This window comes from Lutzomyia longipalpis, chromosome 4, assembly GCF_024334085.1.
Source record: "Lutzomyia longipalpis isolate SR_M1_2022 chromosome 4, ASM2433408v1".
In the NCBI taxonomy this organism is placed as follows: Eukaryota; Metazoa; Arthropoda; class Insecta; order Diptera; family Psychodidae; genus Lutzomyia; species Lutzomyia longipalpis.
Genome location: NC_074710.1, coordinates 7,484,515 through 7,509,689, shown reverse-complemented (window position 1 = coordinate 7,509,689; position 25,175 = coordinate 7,484,515). Strand labels below are relative to the sequence as shown.

At 35.8% G+C, this 25,175-nt stretch overlaps 3 protein-coding genes across 4 annotated transcripts in view; 2 read left to right on the top strand and 1 right to left on the bottom strand.

Moving 5' to 3' along the window:
• LOC129796000 (protein enabled) overlaps positions 1-10,972 on the bottom strand; it is a 33,685-nt gene extending 22,713 nt beyond the window's left edge. The window contains exon 1 of one of the 2 annotated variants that reach the window (XM_055837641.1): positions 10,511-10,972. In XM_055837641.1, coding sequence (XP_055693616.1) covers positions 10,511-10,515 — 5 coding nt within the window. In that variant the 5' untranslated portion in view covers positions 10,516-10,972. The remainder of the gene's footprint in view (positions 1-10,510) is intronic. The other variant, XM_055837642.1, reaches the window with a different exon arrangement.
• A 2,826-nt stretch (positions 10,973-13,798) lies between these two features.
• On the top strand, positions 13,799-23,715 carry LOC129795995 (lipoyltransferase 1, mitochondrial). The gene is made up of 4 exons (XM_055837591.1): positions 13,799-15,298; positions 15,371-15,478; positions 20,424-20,527; positions 22,571-23,715. Exons 1-4 carry the CDS (start codon positions 14,792-14,794, stop codon positions 22,989-22,991), a joined length of 1,140 nt encoding a protein of 379 aa, XP_055693566.1. The 5' UTR covers positions 13,799-14,791; the 3' UTR covers positions 22,992-23,715.
• On the top strand, positions 14,156-14,489 carry LOC129795996 (uncharacterized). The gene has a single exon (XM_055837593.1). It carries the CDS (start codon positions 14,156-14,158, stop codon positions 14,324-14,326), a length of 171 nt encoding a protein of 56 aa, XP_055693568.1. The 3' UTR covers positions 14,327-14,489.
• Positions 23,716-25,175: the final 1,460 nt, after the last annotated feature.

Sequence of the window (25,175 nt, the reverse complement as noted above, 5' to 3'; positions counted from 1 at the left end):
ATTTACCATCGATTTGCATTGATGAAGGAGACTCCATACAGCTCAAGTAAAAGAAGTGCATATATCGTATTAAAATGCAACGAATCAACGCAATAAGCAAAAGAGAAGAAGAAAAGCTTCTCCTTCTCTTTTGCTGTGTGTGTATTTCGATGCATTTTAACAAACCACTTGAGAAAATATGAAGGAAAGAATAAAAGTCACACAAGACCGGAATTTAAGCATCTGCCTGCCTTCAATGTTTTTTTTTTCTACTTCTTCTTACCTTTAGTTCCTCATGAATAAATAACACAAAAAAAATCAGACCATTCCAATTTAGTCATTTTGCCAGGTGTTTTGAAAACATACACAACACATGCACCCGTATTCACTTTTTTCTTCCCTTCTCTGATTTTTTTTGCATTACTTTAAAACTATATAGAATTTAGGGGAGAATGTTTAAACAGAATTTATTTAGAATTGTTCTTAGGGGGATTTTGCTAATACATACTTTTTATATGTTCTAAACAATAAAATAAAATGTGATGAATTAAAGAATGTACAGCTTCTTAAATAAACTCTTATCGGCAATTTTATCATTTTTCAGTGAAACACTTGAGGAAAGTGTTGGAAAAAAAATATCAACGCGGGATTTGAACTCTCGCCGGAAACCAATATTGAGAAAACATATAATATGCACCTAGAACCGCTTGGCTAATTCAAAGCCAAAAGAAATAGGATAAAATCTTAAAATTTTTAAATGATCTTCATTAAAATTGAGGAAAAAATCAATTTTCATTCATTTGTTATACATAATCTTTATATTTTGTAAATTTCCCCTATTTTTTTTTCTTTTATTCTCCCCCATTTTCCTTCCAATTTGCACCCAACACATACAACCACACAATTCAATGTCATACAAAAATGCATGTACAAGGCAGAAAAGATAAAAATGACTCACACTGTATATAAGTAAATAAACTGAACTTGAGGAACCCTAAAGTGAAAATTGCATTCAAGGGGAAAATACTTGAGAGAATAATCTCAGAAATTCTCATTTAGAATATCTTAAGGCAACTTATTCTCATACTAATTTCAATCTCATTTTAGTCATAAAAAGTTACTTAATTATAAACTTTATAAGAGAAGATTGCTAATAAATTGCTTCCTTTATCAATTTTTTTCTCTATAGATTGATTATAATTAAAGTTTGCAATAAATGACACACCAGAGAGAGAAAAAAAAACGCAAAAAAGGGAAATTAGCTTTTATATAGTAAGTTTGTAGGGAAATATTTTATCACACCTCCCTCAATTAATCATCATTTGTCAGACTGACAAAAAATCGATCATTTCCATCAGTTAGACACACTTTTTTTCATACCATCTTCAGGTGATGTACAATTGTGGGTGGGTTTGTAATAAAAGTTTGCCATCCATTTGCAAATATTCATTAAGCATTAATAAAATATGACAAATATAGAAAAAAAAGTCACAAGAGGTGAACGAAAAAATGTCCAAGAGAGCCATCACATATTAAATATTTATTCATTTATCCAGGTAATAATTTAATTGGTTGGTAGACGAGACCTTTCGCTCTCTTTTTTTCTGTGGATATATGTTTCACTTGATATTGATTTTTCCTAGCAACATACTCCTGCCAAAAACCACCCTTGTCGTCGGCAAGAGCACCCTCATGTGCGCCATTCACCAATTCTCGTGAACACCAAATACACAGGGAGACGAATATCCAAAGGCCAATGGAAATTAAAAAGGGATCTTTCCTAACTGTTTCCACCAACTAATACAAATTCCTCCCTCACAGAAACAATCCCTTTTTGCTATTTTTCCTTCTTGAGATCATAAAATAAATAAATATTTTTTGGGGAATAAAATTGAATTTATCCTCAATATATTTTATGAGAAGTTCTTCCAACAACAATATTCATCGTATTCTTATGCATTTGATCGATTTGCCCATTAATGAAGACAAACTTCAACCCTCCTGCAATGCTTTCTCAAAACTATCCATGCCATAAAGTTTTTAATATTCCTTTCGAGTATCACAAAACGGATTGAAATAAAAATTCATTATATTTCCGTTTTGTTTACATATTCCTTTACCTGCCCCGGGTTTTTTTAGTCTATTCATTTCACAATCGGCAAGGTTTTTACTTTATCGTAAAAAAGTGACAAAGAATTGAAGACTGTCAGATCTCTAATCTTTTGTTGTTTTCACCAACTAAACCATTTTTCTTCAAATATTTAATTAAATCTTCAAAAGTGATCTCCGCCAATTTGTTCTTATCTTTTAACATGAATAAAAATGACGTTTTACCTTCTAAATCATCTAATCTGCGAAAAGAGACAATTTAAAAGGAGTCCATTTACTTTTATTTGCGTCACGACCTCATTAGAAATGGAAATCTTTAAAAAGATTTTTAAAAATGAATGAAAAACTGTATAAAACATTATTATTGTTTCACAGAAATTAAAAAAAACCACATAAACCACGCCCCAAATGTACTTAGTTATCCTTAAAATGTCTAGAGCATATGCTTCAGTGCTTCAATGGAAGTTTTTCGCAAAGGTAATAAAATCCGTAAATTTCTATTCAAACATAAAGACAATCTTGTTGAATTTATTGCCAAACAGAAGCTCATAAATTGTTGAAATTAAACACAAATGATTGACACGCATTCCTTTGGAAGACAACATAATATTAAAATATGATAGCTTGTCACCATTGTATGATGTATTAATTATCCCAAAATAAAATTTTCCTAAAGCAACAATGCATGAAAATAAATACAAACACCCCCCATTGTCAACGTGAAATTATTATTACTCAAGAACTCAATTAACCGTGAACAAGGTTACCAGAGGTAACATACAAATTTATTGCTGAAAATTGACGGTTTATGAAAATTTTGAAAATTACATGAATGTACCTTCGATGACGCTCCATTGAATACCACGTGCTGCATAATTTTAATTGGAACGGAATTTCCTTCTAAAGACGACACTCTTTCCTTCGTTTATTAGTTATCTATTTCCATTTACATTTAAAGTTTAATCTCTGTTTAGAAATTCAGATTAATTTTCACTTTTTAAAAATAAATAAAATGTCCCCTCTCAGCTTTTTTCATTGAAACTCAATTTTGGTGTCTCTTTGAAGACTTTGCAATCTGAGAGCTTCTTTTTCACATAGTTTTACACAGAGAAAAATAAATGTGATTTTCACAAAGAAACTTTATTCAGACTTTTGCGAAATGTGAAGAAAAATTATCTTAGGAAAATTTAAAAAAAAGTTTGGAAAAAAGGTAAAAAAAATAAAAATTAAAAACTTCTGAATTTTTTAATCAATTTAATGTGACTAAATAGATTTTTTTTAATTCTGCATTTATTTATTTTTTTATTTTTCAACCTTGTATCTTCCAAGAACTTATTTTTGGCACTTTCTTTGGAACCATTGCCGAATATGTCTAAATTGTAGAATTATTAAAATTTTCTACAGTGCAAATTTCTTTTAAACAGTCACATAGGTTCCCTAGTATCTAAGTATTTGATAGACCTGATTTATACCACTGAAATGCTTTATTTTCTCCACGCATTGAAATTCACCACTTATTTTCACCATTATATATTTCTCGCTAAATAACAGCGCCAAATTGAAATTATTTTACAATAATATACCCCTGATTTACTTTATTTCTAGAAAACTTAATTCAACTTCACTCTAAGAAAAACTTAGCTCTTATTATCTTTGAAAAATTAACTTCATTTATCTATTTATCATCGTTTTAATGAAGTTTTTTTTTAATAAGAAAAGAAAACTATATTCAGCCATATTTGGGAGCTGCCTGGGTCGAGAAACAATTTTCACTCGCATGATCTTTTCATTTTCGAAAAAAAAATGCCAAAAGTACCGGCCATTGCCAATTATTTCTGTTTATGTTTCAAAACATTCGTTTTAATGTTTCGTAGCGTCAGATTCATCAAAGAAACATTAACGCGAATGTTTTGAAATATTTAAACGGAAATAATCGGCAACAACTGCTCATTTTTTGCTTTTTTTGGAAGTTCCTTTTGCCTTTTCCTTTCTTTTTTTTCTTTGATTCTTTTAAAGATCATCTGGATCAAAATTGTTTTCTTGACCCAAGGCAATCCCCATATACGGCTGAATAGTCTCTTTTCACCGATTACAGCACCTCTATCTACAAATAGCTCTACTTGAGATTTTATAACGTCTTCAAAACTTTTTGAGAGTCTAAACAAAGGAAAGATTTTTCTCTGTGTATACGTAAAATGCATATACCTGCAAAAATACATAACTCAATCTACGAGATTTGCATTACAAGTTCTTTGACAAAGTTTAAGAATAAGTGGAGAACGTCAAAATTGTCTATTGTTCTTATGAATTTTCACGAGAAAAATATAATGTAACTTAATAACAAAGAATGAGACGTTATTTTTAAAAGAATAGATAAAAGTGGAAGATAGTTGTAGCGAACGATGCCACCATTCCATCACACCCGCGCTACTTTTAATAAATATATAATACATCTCTTATCACCAAGTAAAATCCACTATGTGAGATTTTTTTTCGTTCATTGCAAAATAGAGAAAATTTGCACACATGCACTCCTTCTTTCTGCTCCATCGGGTATTGCGAATTATGAGTTTTATTTCTTCTTCGTCTTCACCCGTGGAGGAATTCTCGCATTTATATTGAAAAGAAGACGATGGAGAAAATTCTTTTACGTAACATTTTTTTTGTTGCTGTATGAGAAACTTTCTTCACCAAACCTATATTAATAAAGATGTTTCTTTTTCGTCTTCTTGCATTTTGCATAAGTAAGATAATTTCTCTGTGTATTGTACATTTTTTTTAAAATTTTAGATTGATTAATTAATTACAGTGTGATGCAAATTTTACTTCATTGCACCACAAATGCAATTTTTTTCATTATTTATTCCACCAACAACACGGCATTTTTTTTCGAGAGTTTTCTGCGTTATGTTTTTCGCAATTTGAAAGAAAATTCCCAAAGAATGGTTAGAAAGTCAAATAAAAATCATCAGCTGCCGTGGTCAGAGTCACACACAGCAAAACTATCTTATCTCAATGAGCAATAAAAAGTCTTCGTCATCGAAATGTTGATAAAAACCAATGAAATTTCAGTAAAAATTCAATTTTGCGGAGACCTCCTTTACTTTTCTTTCATGCTGATGGTGTGGAAATGAAGATTATAGCTCGCATAGAGACGGAAGTAAATCATTTAATAATTCATTTAACACTGCAATTTTCCAAACAGAGACAGAAAGTCGAAGCGAGGAGGAGAGAGACGGAATGCAATAAGCAAAATGTGTCTTTCACGCAAACAAAATATTCAGTGAGTCAGAGGAAAATATATAAGAGAATATACTAACAGCAATGGAATTTCGCAGAAAATCAATGCCGAGGAAATTAATCACCTAAATACCACGCTGAAAGCACAACGTCAAGAAACTCCAAAGAGATTTTCTAACCTTTTACCTTTTTTGATGTAAAGTTAAATAGGTCAACGACCAAGAAGTTAAAAAAAAAAAGTGAAAATTATTTTAAAAATATTTGTAGAAATCATTTTAATTTTATTATGAGTCACAAGATTTAAAATGACAGTCAGTAGCACATTAGGTAGGAGATTTGGCTCTTATTCAAAACTAATTTATATTGGGAGAAAACGATCTCCTTCCGGTGAGCGCCACCGGAAGGAGATCGTTTTCTCCCAATATAAATTATCATACTACGCCAGACATACCACTTATTCAAAACATCTCAGGTTCGAGTACATGGGTAAAATATTTTTTTTTTCGGTCCATTAATGACAAATAAAACACAAAGATTTTTTTTCAATAGATAATAATTTTTTTATTATAGTTTGTTCAAATTAACTTTGCATCGTAGCTCAACCAGAGAAGTAAGCAATAAACAAAATGCTTGGGTTTATCAACTAATTCTAAGAGAATTTGTAATTTTTCTTCATATTAGTTGACATTTTAAAGTAAGATTTAAATAAAACAAAACGGAACACAAAGCTTTTTATTTATAATTAAAATAAAGAAAAAAAATCACAAATCAATTTACTTTTACACATTTTTTTTAATTCACATTTAAAATATTTGACATTTGATGACAGTAGTTGACTGTCAATGTCATTGGATATTCAACTTAAAAATCAAACAAAGTGATTTAAAAATAAAATACCTATGATTTTTTCATCATTTTCACACAATTCTTAGACTTGACAATAAAAATACGTTATTTTCTGTTATGGAATTTATCTGTCAATGTTTTCTGTCAATCTGACAATAGGTAGTTTATTTGGAATTAAAAATAAATGCGCATATAGCCCTTGATGTTGCGCGCTGTGAAAAGTGCCCATAGTGATGATGATAAAAATAAATGAAATCACAATTGAAGATTTACTCTTCTTCTAATTTTTTCAGACTGGACGTCATTTCGACATCCACAAAGCCGAACATTTATTCAATTTTTATAATTCTTAGATTTGACATTTAAAATTTGGCATATTTTGTGATAGAATTTATTTATCAATCTGACAATGGGTTGGGTTTGCAGTTTATTTTAAAATTCAAAAATAATTAAATAAAATAATTGAAAATTTATTTTAAAAATTTTATACATTTCTATGACTTGACATTATGTAAAACTTTGATATTTGCTGTAACAGAATTTACCACATTTATGTCAATTTCTTTTATTTTTAGAAAAAAAATTTAAAAAATAGTTTACCCCTTCTAGTTTTGACATTAAAAATTTGACATTTGACAAGAATTATCTGTCAATGTCATAACTTACTTACTTACTTACGTGTCCTAACCCTCCATGGAGGAGGATAGGGCCGACACGAAAGACTTCCACCGCTGACGATTCCCAGCCATTGCCCTGACTTGTGGCCAAGACAATGAACTGTCAACGGTGCCAACCTCCTCAAACAGGCTGCGTCTCCAGGTTCCTCTAGGCCTCCCTCTTCTACGGGCTCCTTGCGGGTTCCAATCGAGGGCCTCTCTGCATATTTCGTCCGCCGGTTTCCGGAGAGTATGCCCAATCCATCTCCACTTGCGCTCACGAATCTCCAACTCAATGGGCCGTTGATCGCACTTGACATGGAGGTCTCGATTTGAGATCCAATTGTGCGGCCACCAGGCTCTAATGATGTTGCGGAGACATCTGTTTACAAACGTCTGCAGTCTCCTTATAGTGTCCGACGAAGGGCACCACGTCTCGCACGCGTAGAGAAGAACTGACTTGACGTTTGAATTGAAGATCCGGAGCTTCGTCCTCAAGCTGAGATGGGGCGATCGCCAGACACCACGAAGACATGCAAAGGCACCTCTAGCCTTCCTTATCCTGGTCTGGACATCAGTTTTGGCACCGCCATCAGACGTAATCTGACTGCCCAAGTACTGAAAGGCTTCCACATTCTCGACCACTTGCCCCGCCACCGTAAAGCTGGATGCTGGCGCATTTACAGACAAGGACTTCGTCTTTCCGACATTGATTTTGAGACCTGCAGCTCCAGAGCGAGAACTGAGGTCGTCAAGCTTTGCCTGCATATCACTCTGCCTTTGCGACAGAAGAACAATGTCATCAGCGAAGTCAAGATCGTTTAAGTGCTCCATGCGAATGGGATGCCATAGCAGCCCCCGATTTGGTGTGTCATCCAGCGATCCAAGCAGAATCTCATCTATGACGATGAGAAAGAGCAGCGGAGACAAGATGCACCCCTGCCTCACCCCAGCAACGACCCTGATTGGATCAGATAGCACGCCGTCGTGCAGAACTCTGCAAACAAACGAATCGTACTGGGCCTTTATGAGACCAACGAGGTTCTCCGGAACTCCCTTACGTCTAAGAGCATCCCAGAGGTTGCCATGATCGATCCTGTCGAAAGCCTTCTCGTAGTCAACGAAAACCATATGGAGGGATTCATGGAATTCAGAGACCTGTTCCAAAATCACCCGCAGTGTGGCAATGTGGTCCACACAGGATCTTCCAGCACGGAACCCGGCCTGTTGCCTCCGGAGCGTATTATCGATCTTCTCCTGAATCCTCCCCAAGATGACCTTGCAGAGGACTTTAAGGGCTGTACAGAGGAGCATAATACCGCGCCAATTATCACACACCGTTGGATCACCCTTCTTGGGGACTTTCACTAGAATGCCTTGCAACCAATCGGAAGGAAACGTAGCCGTCTCCCAAATTGTCGCAAACAAACGATGCAGCAGCTGCGCTGAGGTATCGATGTCTGTTTTAAGCATTTCAGATGAGATCCTATCGATGCCAGGCGCCTTCCCCGATTTCATGCTCAAGATACTCAACCTGACTTCATCCAAAGACGGTGGACGGGTGTTCACACGGTTGATCCGCCTCACCCCCGAGCCACTCCCCTGAGGAGTTTGATTGTTTATGATCTGAGGCGCTTGTAGCAGCTGCTCAAAGTGCTCAAACCATCTCTTCAGCTGGTCCTCCGGGTTTGTTAGGAGGTTGCCAGTTTTGTCCTTTAGAGGTCTCTTACAGTTAACCGGGGCACCACTTAAGCGTCTTGAGATATCGTAGAGCAGGCGCATGTCGCCATTTGCAGCAGCTTTCTCTCCTTCCTTTGCCAAGTTATTTGTCCAGGCACGTCTGTCTCGTCTACACGACTTCTTGACGTCCTTTTGCAGTTCATCATATCGCTGCTGCGCCACAGCCTTTGCTGACCTGGTCCTGGCATTGTTGACACGCGCTTTTGCCTCCTTTCGCTCAACGACTTTCTCCCAAGTTTCATCGGATATCCAACACTTTCGCTTAGTGCGCAGCACACCAAGCACAGACTCACCAGTCTCGATGAATGCGGTCTTGATTCCGTTCCATTGCTGTTCCACAGAATCCATCGCTGGGAGAGTCGATACCCGAGAGCGGAGGTTCTGGCTAAAAGCCTCCCTCACCTCGGAACTCTCCAGACGGCGTGTGTTGAAGCGCTTCCCAACTTTCTCCTGCTTCCGGTTAACACGTGCTACACGCAGTCTCACCTCAGCAATGAGAAGATGATGGTCAGACGCAATGTCAGCGCTGCGTTTGTTACGGACATCAAGTAGGCTCCTTCTCCACTTTCGACTAATGCAGATATGGTCTATCTGGTTTTCCGTGTGGCCATCCCTGGAAACCCATGTAACCTTGTGAGAGAGTTTATGAGGGAACAGCGAGCCCCCAATAGCAAGGTCATTGTTGACGCAAGCTTCTGCGAGCAGTTCACCATTTTCACTCATCTCGCCGGCACAATGACGCCCCATGATGCGTTCATAGTCAGTGTTGTCAGAGCTCAACTTCGCATTGAAGTCACCTTGAAGGATCACGATATCACCTTTTGGGACCTTATACATTTCTATGACTTGACATTATGTAAAACTTTGATATTTGCTGTAACAGAATTTACCACATTTATGTCAATTTCTTTTATTTTTAGAAAAAAAATTTAAAAAATAGTTTACCCCTTCTAGTTTTGACATTAAAAATTTGACATTTGACAAGAATTATCTGTCAATGTCATAAGAGTGTCACAATTTGAAAATATATAAACAGTCAACTTGGAAAATACTTCATTCAAACATATAATTTAGTAGAGAGAATAGAATAAAAAGAAAAGCGACTGTGCGAAAGCGCAGCAGCTTCCCTGAATGGTGGCGAAAATGAGAGCGAACACACCCTTCCAGCAGAGTATGCTTTTCCTCGCCAGTCTCCTCATCTTTGAGTGTGTTGCCCCCATTTTTTTCTGCACTCAACCAACTCCACAAACACACAACTTTTTGCAAATCAATCAAAGGAGGCGCCCCAATGGGAATTTTTGAGTGAAACTTTTTTTTTTTAGGGCACACCATTTCCCTTTCCCCATTTTTTGGGGGGGAAATGAGAAAATTGTTGAGAATTTCAGGAAGTTGGAGAAAGGATGGGATTTGTGTGGATGGAATAGGGAATCGCATTGTAGATTAAATATTGAAGGGGATGTGTGTGTGTGCGCTTCATTTTGAGGGAGCGGCGCACCAAGAGGCAAAAAGGGGGATGTTTCGGGGGCCAATTGCGTTTGGGAAATTCCACCATTTTGCCGGAATTTTCTGGTTTGGAAAAGCTTTTTGCAGTTTTTTTTTCTCAAATGCATTTCGTGCAAATTTTATTCCATTTTGCATTCAGAAGCGACAGATTTCTCTCGAAACTTTGGTGGGGCCCACCGTGAGGTGTGTGTGTGTTTGCAGAAAACAAAGGGAATCCCAAGAAATTCTCACTCAAAAACAAGTCTTTCATTCGCATTTTCTCGCAATTTTTCAACCAAATTGCCGCACTAGAGGGATGGAAAGGGGGTAGAAAAGAAAATTTTAACAAAATAGCATTCATGGGAGGGCGGAAAATTGAAGGAAATTCATGAAAAAACGACTAAACAATGGGAGGAAACTTTTTTTTATCGTCTTTGGTCGCCTCTCCTCAAACTCACCACATTGTTTGAGCTCCTTGTTTGCCAAAAAAAATCCACCCAGAAAATACTGCAAATATCCGGGAAATGCAGTGAAAAACTCCTTTCACACACAGGTGCACAAGCACTTTTCCAGGCACTGCCCACAATGTTTTTTTTTCCTTTTACTTTTCTCACTGAATTTTCAACTTTTCTCCTCCTTCCTCAGCAAAATAGCAACAAAAAAAAGTAAAATTCGTGTGGAAATACTTCGGAGAGCGCAGGAGGCGGAAAAAGTGGCAGATATCGTGGTAAGAAATCACAATGTACAACTTAAAACTAAATAAAATCACATTAATTATCAATGGGGGACCGAGCACTATGCTTTTTATGCATTTATCAATGGAAAATTCGGCACAAAACTAATTTTTCATTCTTCCTCGCACTCTGCGGCAGACACACAAAACCCACTAAAGCTCCCTCTTGTTGTGTTTGACATGCGCCATGGAGTTTCTTACGACACGTCGGGATGATTTCAGTGGGAAAATGCATTTCTGAGCCGGAGAATTTTTGGCGGCTGTGAGGAATTTCTTTCTTTTTATTGTTTTTTGGTTTTAGACTTTTCTTTCTGTATTTTCTAAAAGAAAATGCGCTTTTCTACGCGGCAGATTGATGGGAAAATTATGTTTATTCATAAAATGGATTTTTTTGAATTTTCTTTCATTCCCAAAATGCCATTAAATTCGTTACAATTAAGCATAACTTTCTGGTCCTCAAAAAATCACCTTCACGTGGAAAAATGATGGGAAATGTGAAAGGAAATCATAGGAATTTTCATCTTTTTCACTGCGATCCGAAGCTACCTCAAACACATCTTTTTCATAGTTTGAATTTTTGGCGCCCTTTCTGCCTCATAAAACATCGTGATGGAGCAATGGAGCATAAACAGAGTTCTTTGAGCAGAATTCCATCCGAACAAAATGGAATTTTATGAATTTTCCAAGGAAATTCGACGGATTATTCTGTCAATCATTAACTTTCTCATTAGACTGTCTTTATGATACTTCCGTTTTCTTTTTATGGCAGATTATTTTAGAAGATTTTAAATGTTTTAAATTTATTCTCTTACAAAATTAATTAAAAAAAAAAGAATTCATTGAGATATGTATCGCAAAACAATAAAATAAAAGAAGATAAAAAAATCGCGAATCGAATGATCTCAATATGGGACACTCTGATTTAACCCTTCGTGCCGCACATGAAACATTGAATCATTGAATTCATCATTGATGGCATGAAATAGTAAAATTTGAACTAAACGAACTTTTTTTTGCACTTCGACAAAATTCATGATTTCCGTATTTTTTCCCAAATTTGTGGGCATAAAACGCATTTTTTGGGCTCATGGGGCGCTTACGGGTGCTTCGGGAGCTTCGGGGAGCTCCTCCGTGAGGAATTTGGGGCCCGCGGAAATTTTGACGGTTGGGTTACAAGTTTGAAAATTTTGACGGTTGGGGATTTTACACGCACTTTTTTTTCTGGAAATGCATTTTCGCGAACTTTTCAAACCAATGATGTCATTCGACGCGGCGTCACTTCCTGATTGCAAAAACTTACTTCCGACCGGAAAATTCTGCGGAAAACGCGAGAAAACTGTAAAAATCTGAAAGTGTGAGGGAGACAGATAGCAGGAAAATGCATCCATCTCATTTTCCCTTGAGCAAAGCGCCAAATTAAAAAAATAACCAAAAAAGCATAAATTTTATATGGGGGCTACCTGAAGGGGAGCTCTGGGGGGAAAATGAATATCGTTGGTAACAATCGCCTGGTATCAGGAGACTCTGTACTAAATTTCATCGCGATCGGACCAACGGTGTAGAAATGCATAGCTGTACAGGAACGAAATTATAGACAGACCTTTCAAGAAGATAAATAAATGAAGAGAAAATAATGAAAAAACTCTTTCTAAATGAAATAAAATGATCCTAAAAATATATATATAACGAAAATGTGATTTTCTGACCTTCCTTAGCGTGAATTCTCTAAAAGTGAAAAACTCCCGTGATAAACTCCTGAAGGCGTTAGCGCTTTAAAAGAAACGTGAAACCGGTAAAATCTTACGGGAGTTTATTACGGATGCATTATTTTTCTTAGAGGATTAAGTTCACGTGAAGTTTTCCACACTTTTTCCCGGCAAAAAGCCTTCGGGAGTTAATCACGAGAGTTTTTCACTCTTAGAGAATACAGCCCCTGGAGAGGAGATGCGTGTTTTATCGGTCCTGATCTGACCATCCTGGCAATATTGAAGAGAAAAATTTTAATTCTTGGGGAAATTTTATTTATTTTTTAGATTCCAGGCGATTATTCTGGAGATTTTCTGGACAAAAACAGGACACTTAGCATCAGGATACTGCTAATGAGAAGCTTGCAACAATAGAAATTGCAAAGAAGTTCGGAAAAGCCCTTAAGTATTAAGCAACAATCAAGTCCCCCTGGAGCATAAGGAGAAGAATTATTTCCTGTTGATCCTGCACATCGAGATTACATATGTCCAAATTAGATCGAAAAATTCGTGCATCACTGCGCTGGCTCACGAGACTCACGGCGCCAAATTTCAGAGGTCACATCGGTCAGCTGTCAGCATAGCAAGAGTACTGCAGAGGAGCATAAAGAGTATGCAATTTTGTGTGCATTTAGCACTCAATTGCGCGCAAAATTCTTTATCTCATGCGCAGATTCTCACATTGCCGGAGATTGGATGAAAATTGAGAGAGAGAGAGATGTGCATCCAATTGGTGCTTTGGGTGCTTTGCCTTGAAAAGGACACGCAGCTGAGGGGATTGGGAAGAGGTGTTTGGCATCACGCGAGACAATGCACGGGGCCACATCCACGCATGTGCGCATAGAAACACAAATTGAGAACGATCCGGAGCTGGGAGCGTGATCACTGCCACACAACTGATGATTCTTATCGTCGTCGTCACCCTGGAATACGGAACCTTTTTTTCGCGTCTGTCGACCTAAATTGCTTCTCATCTAATCACCTCCGCTGCCAGCACGCGCTTCTTGTCTGTGTCGTATGTTTTGGGTGGATGTGTGGTGGTGGCCTCCTTGGGAAGTGTGCCCTCGCCCCCGCAACCAGCAGGTCTGCAGTCAGAATCTCCTTCTTCTTTTCAATTCTCGTGAAAATGGATGAATTGTGTGAAGATTTTCACGGATGCCACGATCAGCTGTGGGTTGTTCAACTCTGCCCATCGGATGGTACCCGTAGCCACAGACGAGTGTAGCCGATGTGGCATGTATAAAAGATCATCCGAAGGTTACCCCGATAGGCATTTCGTCGCGAAGCATCAGCTTGTGTACAAGGGAATTTTCTTTGTCATTAGTGCTACATTAATCCCTCCTGGGGAGAGAGAAAGACAGCAGCAGCAACATAATTCCCCCATTTAATGTGTTAAAAGTGCATACGTGAGTGCAACCAGAGTTGTGTGGTGAAGTTAAAACATTTTGTGCTCTCTGTGAGAGCCATTGGAGTGGAATATTCCACAGAGTCGTGCGTGCCATTGAATTGCCCTCCAGTGTGGGACAATCTCTTTATTTTTTTCCTTTAAAAATATACTCTTTGTGCTCCCCCTTCCCGGAAACACTCCCCACGCCCTTTGTCTGGTGAATCAAGATAAGGAAGGAATGCCAAAGAATTGCAGCAAAGACTGTCTAGGTATTCGATACCGCATTAACGGCCTCCACCAGGGATTCAAGTGGCTCCATCAAACTATTGAGCTTCACGAGTACCTCATCTCCATGACGTCTGAATTCACGGACAAGTCCGATTCATCCTGCATGCGGAAACAACATTAAATTCATCATAATCAACTGCTATACACCAAATAAAACTGCCAACAGGAGCAACAGCACATCCTCCTGATATTCAGTGTTTGCCAGCAGGACTGCCCACAAACATCCAGTTGAAACATTTTGTTTAATCTTTTTACCTCTTTGGTGTGAAAGGAGAAAAATCCAATCAGCAAATAATAAAAATAGACAAAAAGTAGGAAGAATCCTGCAGGACATATAATTTTTATACCTATAATTTTATGTATAAAAGACCCTCCCCCGCAAATCTCTCAAAGTGAACTTTGAACAATCAACCCTTAAGTGAAGAAGACAAAACTCGTGAAGTTTTAGCATAAATTCGTGCGTGATTTGTAGCAGAAGTGACGTGAAAGTTAGCACAGAGCCCCCAAGGTGCCTTACTGATTGGAAAATCCACTTCCGGACCGGCGAAAAATCGTGAATTTTTGTGAATTTTAACACAAAGAAAGAATGGCAGCAGCTATTGTGAGATTCCGCGGAATAGGCCTAAAAGTCACGGCCTTTGTGCCCCATCGTGGGTTCGCGTCCACGCTCGATGGCACCAAAGATGGTCAACCGGATGGAATTAAGAAATCCGTCTTTATCTCCCAATCATCGGATATTTTTACGAATTTAGCCCTCGAAGATTGGATTTATCGGAATTTCAACTTCAAAAATCACCACATTCTCATGCTTTGGAGCAATAATCCGTGCGTTGTAATTGGACGTCATCAGAATCCCTGGGTGGAGGCAAATATTTCAGCACTCGACAGCAATGGGATTGTCCTGGCGAGGAGGAATAGTGGCGGTGGGACTGTCTACCATGACCGGGGTAATCTCAATTGTACCTTCTTTACACCACGCGACAGGTACAATCGCAAGTACAACCTCAACCTAATCACACGAGCTCTATTCCGTGAATGGAGCATCAAGGCAGACATCTCCGATCGCGATGACATCCTCTTCCGGGGGAAAAAGGTACCTACCCCTAAACATGATGAAGAAGCCCTTTTGCCTTCCTAACACATTTTTCCCTTTCTTTCCGCACAGATTTCCGGAACTGCAGCAAAGCTGGGACAACCAAATGCATACCATCATTGCACTCTCCTTGTTAATACCAACAAAGATCAGCTGCATCAGGCTCTTGCAAAGGAGCAGGTGAGTGAACTTGTCTATGGGATGAAGTGCAGGGAATTTTTAGATCTCTTAGAGAAAGAAGAGCATTTTTTGGATACCGTCCAACTGTCTCTCTAATTGAACTCCAAATTAAGCACAACTCCAATTAAACTACACCGAGAGAAAGCTTTAAAACGGATGCAGTTTAATGGCCTCTGGGCTCTAAGTATTTCTTGTTATTTTAAATCATATTTAGGGCATTTTTTAATGTAAAAAAAAAGTTCTAAAGGTTCTAAAAGACCAGAGTATGAAAAAGGGGAGACTGGGGCACGAATAGGATATTTAGAAAATGAGCGAATTTCTTAAAAGATTTTCAGTTCTTTAACTTTTTTTTTAACTAAATTTTCAATTCTTTTTCTCGTCTTAAAACAAGGGACGCATTATAGAACATAGATCTATGGAATAGAACCTTAAAAATTCTGGATACATCTGAAAGATGATTCCCTTAGGCCTTCAATTTATTCCAGATGTTATAATTATTCGGAATTAATCTGAAAGATGATTTTTCCAGGCCTTAAAATCTTTGGGAGATTTTTTTTTGCTCATAAAATGGAATTAAGTTTTTATTTTATTTATTTTTTTAACATTTTATAAATTCGGTTAAAGGAAGATTTTTAAGAATTCTTCATGGAAAATTTCAAGTATTTTGGCAAAGACTTCTAGAAAAGTTTTCAAAAATAGAATCTTGAGCACATCTTGGTTTTATTGCTTTTAAGCTAAACCAAGCCAGTAGTAAAGATCTTGCGGTTTTTTTAATACTGAAGAATATGAATATAAATTTCTTTTTAAAGATAATATTTTGCCCTACCGATTTTAAGACCTGATGATGAAGGATATCTAGTTTATCTAAAGGTCTGATTAGAACTAAATCGAAGAAAGGAGAGAAAAATGATTTTCTTTCTAAAAGAATTTACAAGAAATCTACCTAGGTAGGTACCTAATAATTTTCTTTGAATTGAAGGAAGGACATAGGTTTAGATTTTTAGATAGAGAAACATTTTAAGAGAAAGAAAAAAATGTAAGGCAATTATTTCGTTGTGATGTCCTAGACTTTTACCGCTTTTACCTGATCTTATTAGCCCTAGTCTCCCCTACTACCTAATTAATCACTAAAGCCAATTTATGTAAATTTAATGAGCGTTGTATTTGCGTAAATTGAGATTTTACTAATTGTTACATTGACGTAAGAAAGTTTTACGTTCTTGTAGATTTTTCAACAAAATTAAGAACCTTTTTTTAAATTCTTTTTAACCCCATGTCCAACAAGATCAATAAATGTGATAAAAAAATTCCACAGAAAATGCGAACAAATCCAAAAATAAATCATAAAAGTTCAAAATGAGCCATTGCGCTACTTTGCGTGGAAAATTTTGATATTTTTTTGGTGCGTTTAAAAATATCAAAAGAAACGCTTTTGGGCAAAAATATACACATAATGCGAAGCCCAATGTGCATTTTGGCTTTCTTCCAAAAATATTTGGTGAGCCTTAACAGAAAGAAAAAGTCTCACTGTGAAACCTTCAGTGAGACATTCACACGGAACGCAATTCCAATTTTATTAATAAAACACATTGAATACATTGAATACTGATAAAAAGTCTGTTTAATGACTAATTCTCTGAATAATACAATACATTTACGATTATTTTTTTAATTTCTTGAGTCGATTGTTTCGTTGAGACGGTTAAGACTGATAAAAGACTTAAAAAGACAATATTTATACCCTTTTTAGTTATTTTTTTCTTTAGATTTTTCTCAATCATACAATTTCTCCTTTATGGAGCCCGTTGGGCAATTGACAAAACCCTCAGGTCACTACTAAAAGCTCACCGGTTCGAGTACAGAAGTGGCAAGAATTTGATGGCCACATGGTCCTTTTTTGTCACCCTCTATCCCTCAGTCTTTATTTTTTTCGTTATTTATTAAAATCGCCAAATAATAAACAGCTTTATTGTGGAAATAATTTGCGTTCAAACAGTTTAAACCCTTAAAAATTAATCTTTTTTAGAAGTTCCTCGATTCATAATTCTAATTTCTTGCTAGCAATTATTTTTATTATTTTTTATATCTAAAATTAGGAATAGTTTTCAATATTTTTCAAATTTTCATAAGGCAAAATAAATTAATTTTTACAGAATTAACCTCTTAAGTAGCATTTAGTGAATACAGCGGGTGATATTGGTCCTTAAGGGGTTAAGGATTAATTACACCTGTCCCTTTGTTTAAAGCTTCATAAAGCTTGTTAATTCTGCGTAAGTCAAAGTTAAATTAATGGGTCGTATTCTACGACTAACAAATCATTGAAATCCTTGAAATTTCAGAAGAAAATCTTGAAATTTCAAAGATTTCTTGGTTGCAGAATAGGTCCCAATATGGTATCTTTTTTTTTCTCTCATTTTCTTAATATTTACCATAAAATGATGGCAGTTATAGTGTGATTAAGGCCATAATTGTGCTAACGCAGTTAGTTCTTAAAGTTTCTGAATTAAATAATAAAGAACGTAAAATTGCATTTCATCTCTCGTTTGTAAACTCTACTAATTAGGTCAATAGATTATCACACGCGCTTCTAGAAATTTTTCTCTTTCTTCTTCTACAAATCTCAGTGGAACGGGTTCGAATCCAGCTTGAGACAACTTTTTTTTTGCACCCTTTGGCTTTAAATCTTTCATTTTTAATCCATTCGGTAATCTCACGCAACTAGAACAGAAGGAGATTTGTTTTTTAATCTGTAGAAAATATAGACTATGCATGATAAAATGAAATCATCCTCAAAATTTTCTTTATCTACCTTTGGGAAAAACAATAGAAAAATTTTATTGCCGTGAAACTTCTTATTATCTTCAAACCTCGTTAGTGCTATCGCTACCGGTATCTAATGGCATATCAATCACAAATGATTACAATTGAATAAAAGAAAAGCATCTCAAGAGATGTTGCCAAGAAGAAGCGTCTTAAAGGAGCCAAACTTTGTATAAGGAATTAATTTGAATTTTGTATTAAATCTCATCACAAATCTTGATCTCTTTCTTCAACTATTTTTTTTCCTTTAAGAAAATTCTTTTCAATTCTTTTTTTCTTGAATCATTTTACAGCATTGTGGGGCAAAGCGCAAAATTTTAATATCTGTGTAATCTCTCGGTGTTCACAGTCTTCGCACCAACATACGCCAAAGTCACAAAGGCAATTTTCATGTGTCCGATAACTCGTGTGACCTAAAAAAAATTCATAATAGACCGAATCATTGGTGATTACGGGTGCTAAACACACACGTCTTCCCCGCGTACTTCCTTGTCGGGCTTTCAAGACAAAATTCCAAAAGAACGCGATCAACGGTCACGAACCTCGTTTTTTGGTCTAATGTGTGGGCCCTAGGAGTTGCGCCTCTCCGTGGGATTTGTCACATTTTATCGCAGCTAAATTTTGTCCCTAAAAAACCACATTGTCTAGCTCTGATAAAAATCCCTCGCAATTTTTTTTTCTTAAGAAATTTTTGCAGCTTCTAGGCTTCGTTTTGCCATCATTCCTTTCGATCGTGAATAGCGTCGCGCGCAAATATTACAGCGCATGATTTTATTGCTCTATTTTTTTCATTTTCGCTCACCCATCGTGTGTTTTGATAGCCGCAAAATCAACGGTGAGGAGGGGCAAAGAGTTTGATCATAAATTGATAGATCTCTTTTTTTTTCAAGTTCTATTTTAAGACTTTAAAACACACACACACACCACTCCCCAAGAGATTTTTTCCCTCTTGGCACTGAGTATTTCTACGCAGTTTTAAATTAGAGTATCATGCAAATTATTTTCTTTTTACCATAAATGATTAAGAAATTGCCATGCAGTTTTATTTTAAATTTAAATTGGTGTGTAAAATGGACTTGACATTGATTTATTTGCTCAGAGAAGGTTTTTATGAATGATCTCTGCGTTCTAAGATCATTTCTAGGGTTTAGAAATTGAGATAAAATTGCATGCTACATGATTCGTAATACACTGTTAAATAGCCCAATAGGTAAAGGGTCGTATCAAGCAATCAGATAATCACAGGTTCGAATCTCAGTTCTGAATGACTTTTTTTTCTCTTTCAATCTTTCAAAATTTGTTAAAAAGATATTTTTTGCAAGAAATAACAAAGGAAAAGCAGAAAAATCTTTCCAACAATACGCCTTTCTTAGCAAATTGAAAAAAATAAGAGTAGAAAAGTATTCAAATTAATCTATGACGCCAGTAGAAGTGCTTGTTTTGATACTGAAAAATAAATGCAAATTCTAATATTAATAAATTTGAATGATACAGCGATCTTGTCTTAAACTTTAAGCATACAAAGTTCACGTTTTTTCAATATTTTTTGATGGCAAATATCGCAACGAGGGGAAACCGCACAGCTGTGTTGGGGAATTGAAATAAAATTAAATGTTGTGTAGTATTTGTGAGAATTTGTGGTTGAACACTGAGGCAAAAAAAAATTACAAATTGTAATTAGTTGATGTTATTTATTATTGGACTTGTTTGTCTCAATGGAAAATGCATGAAATGACAAATAGATGACCAACACCTGATTGCCCGAGGGGTGGGGGGCATAGGAAAATTTTCTTTTGCCTTCAAAGCTGTATGGCAACAGAAAAAGCCGGGATTAATTTGCAAGTTTTTGTGAAGATGATTTTTTTTTCTTTGCTTTTTTTCAAGAAAACTCCCAACAACGTCTCGATTGAAGCTCATGAGGAGTTGATAAAAGAACGTTACAATAATAAATTTATTTGCTCTTTCATGATAAACTCTGTACTATGAGATTTTCTTCTCAACTCGCTAATCTCTCTTGCTCTCGTGTAATGGAAAAATATTTTTTTTCGAAGATTTTTTTTTGCACAGAAAAAAATGAGGAAAATATTAAAGTTTGATTAATGAATCTTTTTTTTATTATTTGCAGAATGATATTCATAGCAGAGCAACAAAGTCTGTGCCAGCACAAGTGAAGAATTTAACGGATGCCAACAAACAAGTCAATGTGCCACAATTACTCTCAGCCATTGGGTATGTTGTTACATAAATTGATTTATTTAATAAATACCCTTTACACATACTTTACAAGCAGATGGATTTCATTTATTGGATGTTGAAGAGATATTTTACTGTAAATTGGGGATTTTTTCTGATTTAAATCATTTTTTTTAAACTCTAATCAAATTCTTTGATTTAGAGTGGAAAATTATTATTTTTTAGCTTCAAGAGTTTTATTTTAAAAAAAAATTACGTATTAGTGAGTATTTTTCAATGAAAAAATAATTTAAAAGGAGTTTATGCATTTTGATGCACTCACAAAAATCTTGAAAAATAATAAATATTTGAAACTTAGGGAAGTATTGAAGATATATCAAAAAACATTGAAGAAAATTCTACGGAGATATTTTATTTTTCCATAAAGAATAGCTGAGTAAACTGAGAAAAAGCATAAGCTGCACCTCCATTGTTGTCGCGGTTTTCATGGAAATTTTAAAATTCTTTTAATTGTGAAAGTTTATATAAAATATATTTGGAAAATCAATGGCCTATTCCTCACTTTCTCTCTAACTGTACGTAAAAAAACATATGCATCATGCATCGATATTTGATTTTTTTCATAAACCTTGTAAGAAATTTTTTTAATGTCGTCTCAACTTCCTATCTCCTCCCTCTTCGAATACTTCTTACATTGTTTTTTTTCAATATTTATATTCATGAGTTTCGTTAGTCAGATGCATCAATCAATTAAACTAATGATGCATTTGCTTCATGAGCAAATCGAATGAAAAGTTCAATTGAAAACAACTCTATTTTAATTCAGAAATATTTTGGATGTACATAGGCTTCCTCCATTTTTCTTAATTGCCATGCGATAATAATTCCTCCTATCCTGTGGAAGACTTGCATGCATATGCTTCTCGCACTAGAAGAAGCAAGAAATGAATTACAATAGTTTATGTATTTTATTTAGTAAAATCTTCGCTTTTATGGGAAACATTTAATTAAATGTCTATTAAGCTCTTCTATTCTTTAATACTTTCAATCTTCTTTATACAGTGTAATTAATCTTGCTTTTTATTTCATTAAAAAGTTTATGAAAATTAAAATCTAAAAATGAATAAATTTTTTTTAATTCACAAATTAACTTTCAATCTCCATTAGACCTTATTTTCCCTGTGTGACGAAGGAACTTTATAGAAGTTTCCCAGAAAAATCTTGAGGAAATTAAAAAAAAAATGTTTCTTTATTGCAAGATTTATGAAGACAACGTGTTGTGTATGTAGAATACCGAAATAGCAAACTCAAAGTATTTTTAGGCGCTTATCGCTACTTGATGGCTTTATTCATATCAAGAGAGTCTCAATAAAGTTTCTGTTTTATGCAAGAAATTTGCCTGTAAAATATTTTCATGATGGAATTCTTTGAAGTTTTAAAGCAAAAATGGCTTCTAAAGCTCCTAAATTTATTTGAAAGCCTTTGAAAATAATGTGGCAGCCTTTTCTGGAGAATCAAGCTGAAACTTTGGCTTTCATTCGGTTAATTTTGGATAGTTTTGATAGCATCTTAAACTGTCTAAATTCTAGCCTTCTATTCATTGTAGAAAAGGAGATATCAATATAATTTTATAACGATTAAATTTCTAAGATGGCGCCTAACCAAGCTATCTAACTGAGTTTACCCGCCATTTTTTAACGTTTCTTTTCAAAATCCAAATAAGTGGAGATTGATTTTGTCAAAAATCGTTTCTTTTCGTTCTATTATCGCTCCATAAAAAGCAAATAGAAAAGAATCAGAAAGATTTTAAAAAATTTAGAATATCTTAACATTTTAAGAAAATCTTAAGAAAGCTTAATATTTTAAGAACATCTTGTAACTAACGAATTGTAAGAATAGAAAGGGTTTTTAACAGAATCGACTCCAAGTTTTCAATTAAAAAAAAATGTTTTGACGTGACAATTTTGCTCCATTAATTATTCTTTTTACAAAAAGAGATACATTCAACCCCACGCTCCCCTAAATTCTTAAAAATTCTCCCCTAATTATGTACTTTTTATTAATTCTTGATTTGATTAGGTACGAATTCTTACGCACAAATGCCACGGAGCTCATTGACGGTGGAAGGGAACTGGTGATGAAGCAACGTGGCTTTCAGCTCATTAATCCAACTGAGAAGTGGTTTCCGGGCATAACGGCGCTCAAGGATAATTTTGAGGCATGGGATTGGCGCTATGGGCGCACCCCTAAGTTCCACGTGGAGAAGATGATTGAACTGAAGTCCAAGGAGAAGATTCACAGCATGAAGTTGCACGTGGACGTCGAGGGGGGCATCATGACGGACATTAAGCTCATCCTGGGGCACGGCGGCGGTGAAGGAATCCCCGTTGTATCGAGCCTCAAGGGGCGCGAGTACAGTGATGACAATCTCAATGGGATCATTGTTGCCCTCAAGGGGGTCAGTGCGGAAAATGTGAAGCTTGCAATGAATAATTTATGAAGCTTAATCATTGATATGCCTTTGAAGTGAAAGAAAAGAATTATAAAATCAAGTATTTTCCTCGCCCAAAAGAAAAAAAATAAAAGAAAAATTGAAATTTCTTCATGATGCTGGAACCTTAATTAGAAAGGATTAATTAATAAAAATTTAATAAGAAATTGAGAAAAATCGAAAGACTGAGAATAAGAACCAATTACGAAGAGGAGTTGTTCACTAAAAGATTTTTTTTTAATTAGAAAAAAAAATGAACCTCTTTATTAATTCATTTATATTTTTATTTTTAGTCTATGTTGTTTTGTTCTTTTTTTACATTGCAAAACAAACGTATAATTAATGATTTACAATTAAATTTAACAATCATTTAGGCAGAAGTTTGCTGGAAGTTAACCCAAGCTCATGTATTTAGTTTTTAATTTTTGGGATTGTTTGATTTTCTTTTCCATATTTTTTTTTTTTAGTTTTTAAGAGTATTAACACGAAAAAAATGTAATTTTTTTTCTTTTCAAGAATATAACCATATCATTTTGCATCATTGTGCCTTATTAATTTCAATATTTTTTAAATTAAAAATTAATTACTTTAGGCGCATTGAATGTTGCGAAACTCTTTCCTTTTATTTTTAATATTTGCTGATTGATTTTTTTGTCAATTTATGTTTAGAATTTACGCAATGAATTGTATGGAATTTAATGCAAATTAAATGATTTTGATTTTGTGGAAAAATGTTTATTTTATTATTTCCGGAATTTATTAGTTGGTGTTCCACTTCGTGGCGAACACTAAGCCGGTCGCCCATCCTTTGCCTTATACCTCGAGAATGGTAACAGATAGATACTTCGGGTTTGAAGTTTCTATAGAAATGTGGGTGTAAAATTTCATTTTTCGCATCTTCAAAATTCAATATGGCCGCCATCCGCCATTTTGAACTACCGCCAACAACTTCCCTTATAGCTAGAGGTGTGAAATTTTAGTATGTTGTAGAGCTCAGTGAGACGTTTTCATCAACATTCATACTTGAAAATCGGTCAAGCGGTTTAGCAAATATGGCGGCCTAAAGCAAAAAGTGTTTTTTTTTATATAACTCGAGAACGGCTTGACCGATTTTGACCAACTCAAACTCAAATGAAAATATATGGTGGCATCGTCAGCAAAAACGCCAACTACGACTCCAACTTCATCTACGGAGAACATTGGTCAAGTAGAAGTCGGAAACTCTCTCTTGAGATGATATAAAATAAATGAATGAAATGAAAAAAATGAAAATTTGAGGTCGTAGAATCCTTCGTCTACCTTGGGTCCACAATAACAGCCGACAACAACACCACCACCGAAGTCCGCGCGCGGCTGTTAAAAGCAAACAAGGCCTACTTCAGTCTATCAAGACTCTTCAGATCCAAACACCTGTCCATCAAGACAAAGCTCCTGCTGTACAAGGTCATGATCTTGCCAGTACTCACATACTCATCCGAGACCTGGCCACTTAGCAAAAGTGAATGCGAACTCCTGTCCGTATTCGAAAGAAGGATCCTGCGAAGGATCTTTGGCCCAGTATGTGAGGGAGGACAATTCCGCAGTCTATACAACCATGAGGTGTACGAGCGCTACCGAGAGGTAAATGTCGTCAAGCAAATACACCTTAATAGACTGCGGTGGGCTGGTCATCTAGCACGTATGGATGAAGACGACCCAGCCCGGAAAGTCCTCTGGGGTAGAGTCTATGGCACGAGGCGACGAGGAAGGCCCAGCCTCAGATGGATCGACGGCGTGGACCAGGACGCCAAGTCAATAGGGGTGTCGAACTGGCGGACAGTGGCGCGGGATAGGGACAGATGGAGGAGGATCCTCGATCAGGCCAAGGCTGGAGACCAGCTGTAGTGCCGGTTAAGTAAGTAAGTAAACTCAAATGAAAGGTTTCAAGAATCCCTACAACTGTATAGAACATTTCAAGTTCAAAAAACATCCGCAAGAGGCGCTAAGATCAAAAACAAAAATTCTATATGATCTACGACCCTATGCAATTTGGCGGGAAAATTTTAAAGCTCTGTTCCGGAAAATTGGAGGGTGTTCCCTGGCCAAATATGATTTCCTCAGGTTCTGTATGCGTTCTAGACTCGTTGTAAGGGTTGTAAGTTAATCGCATTGCATTCTGAAGTGTTTTTCATGCGGAAAACTCACTTGGAAAAA

Excerpts from the sequence above, each read along its gene's own strand:
- LOC129795995 (XM_055837591.1), top strand. The coding sequence starts at position 14,792 with ATGGCAGCAGCTATTGTGAGATTCCGCGGAATAGGCCTAAAAGTCACG. Across the intron at positions 15,299-15,370 it reads TCCTCTTCCGGGGGAAAAAG|ATTTCCGGAACTGCAGCAAA; the intron begins GTACCTACCCCT and ends CTTTCCGCACAG. Across the intron at positions 20,528-22,570 it reads CAATTACTCTCAGCCATTGG|GTACGAATTCTTACGCACAA; the intron begins GTATGTTGTTAC and ends TGATTTGATTAG.
- LOC129795996 (XM_055837593.1), top strand. The coding sequence starts at position 14,156 with ATGCCAAAGAATTGCAGCAAAGACTGTCTAGGTATTCGATACCGCATT.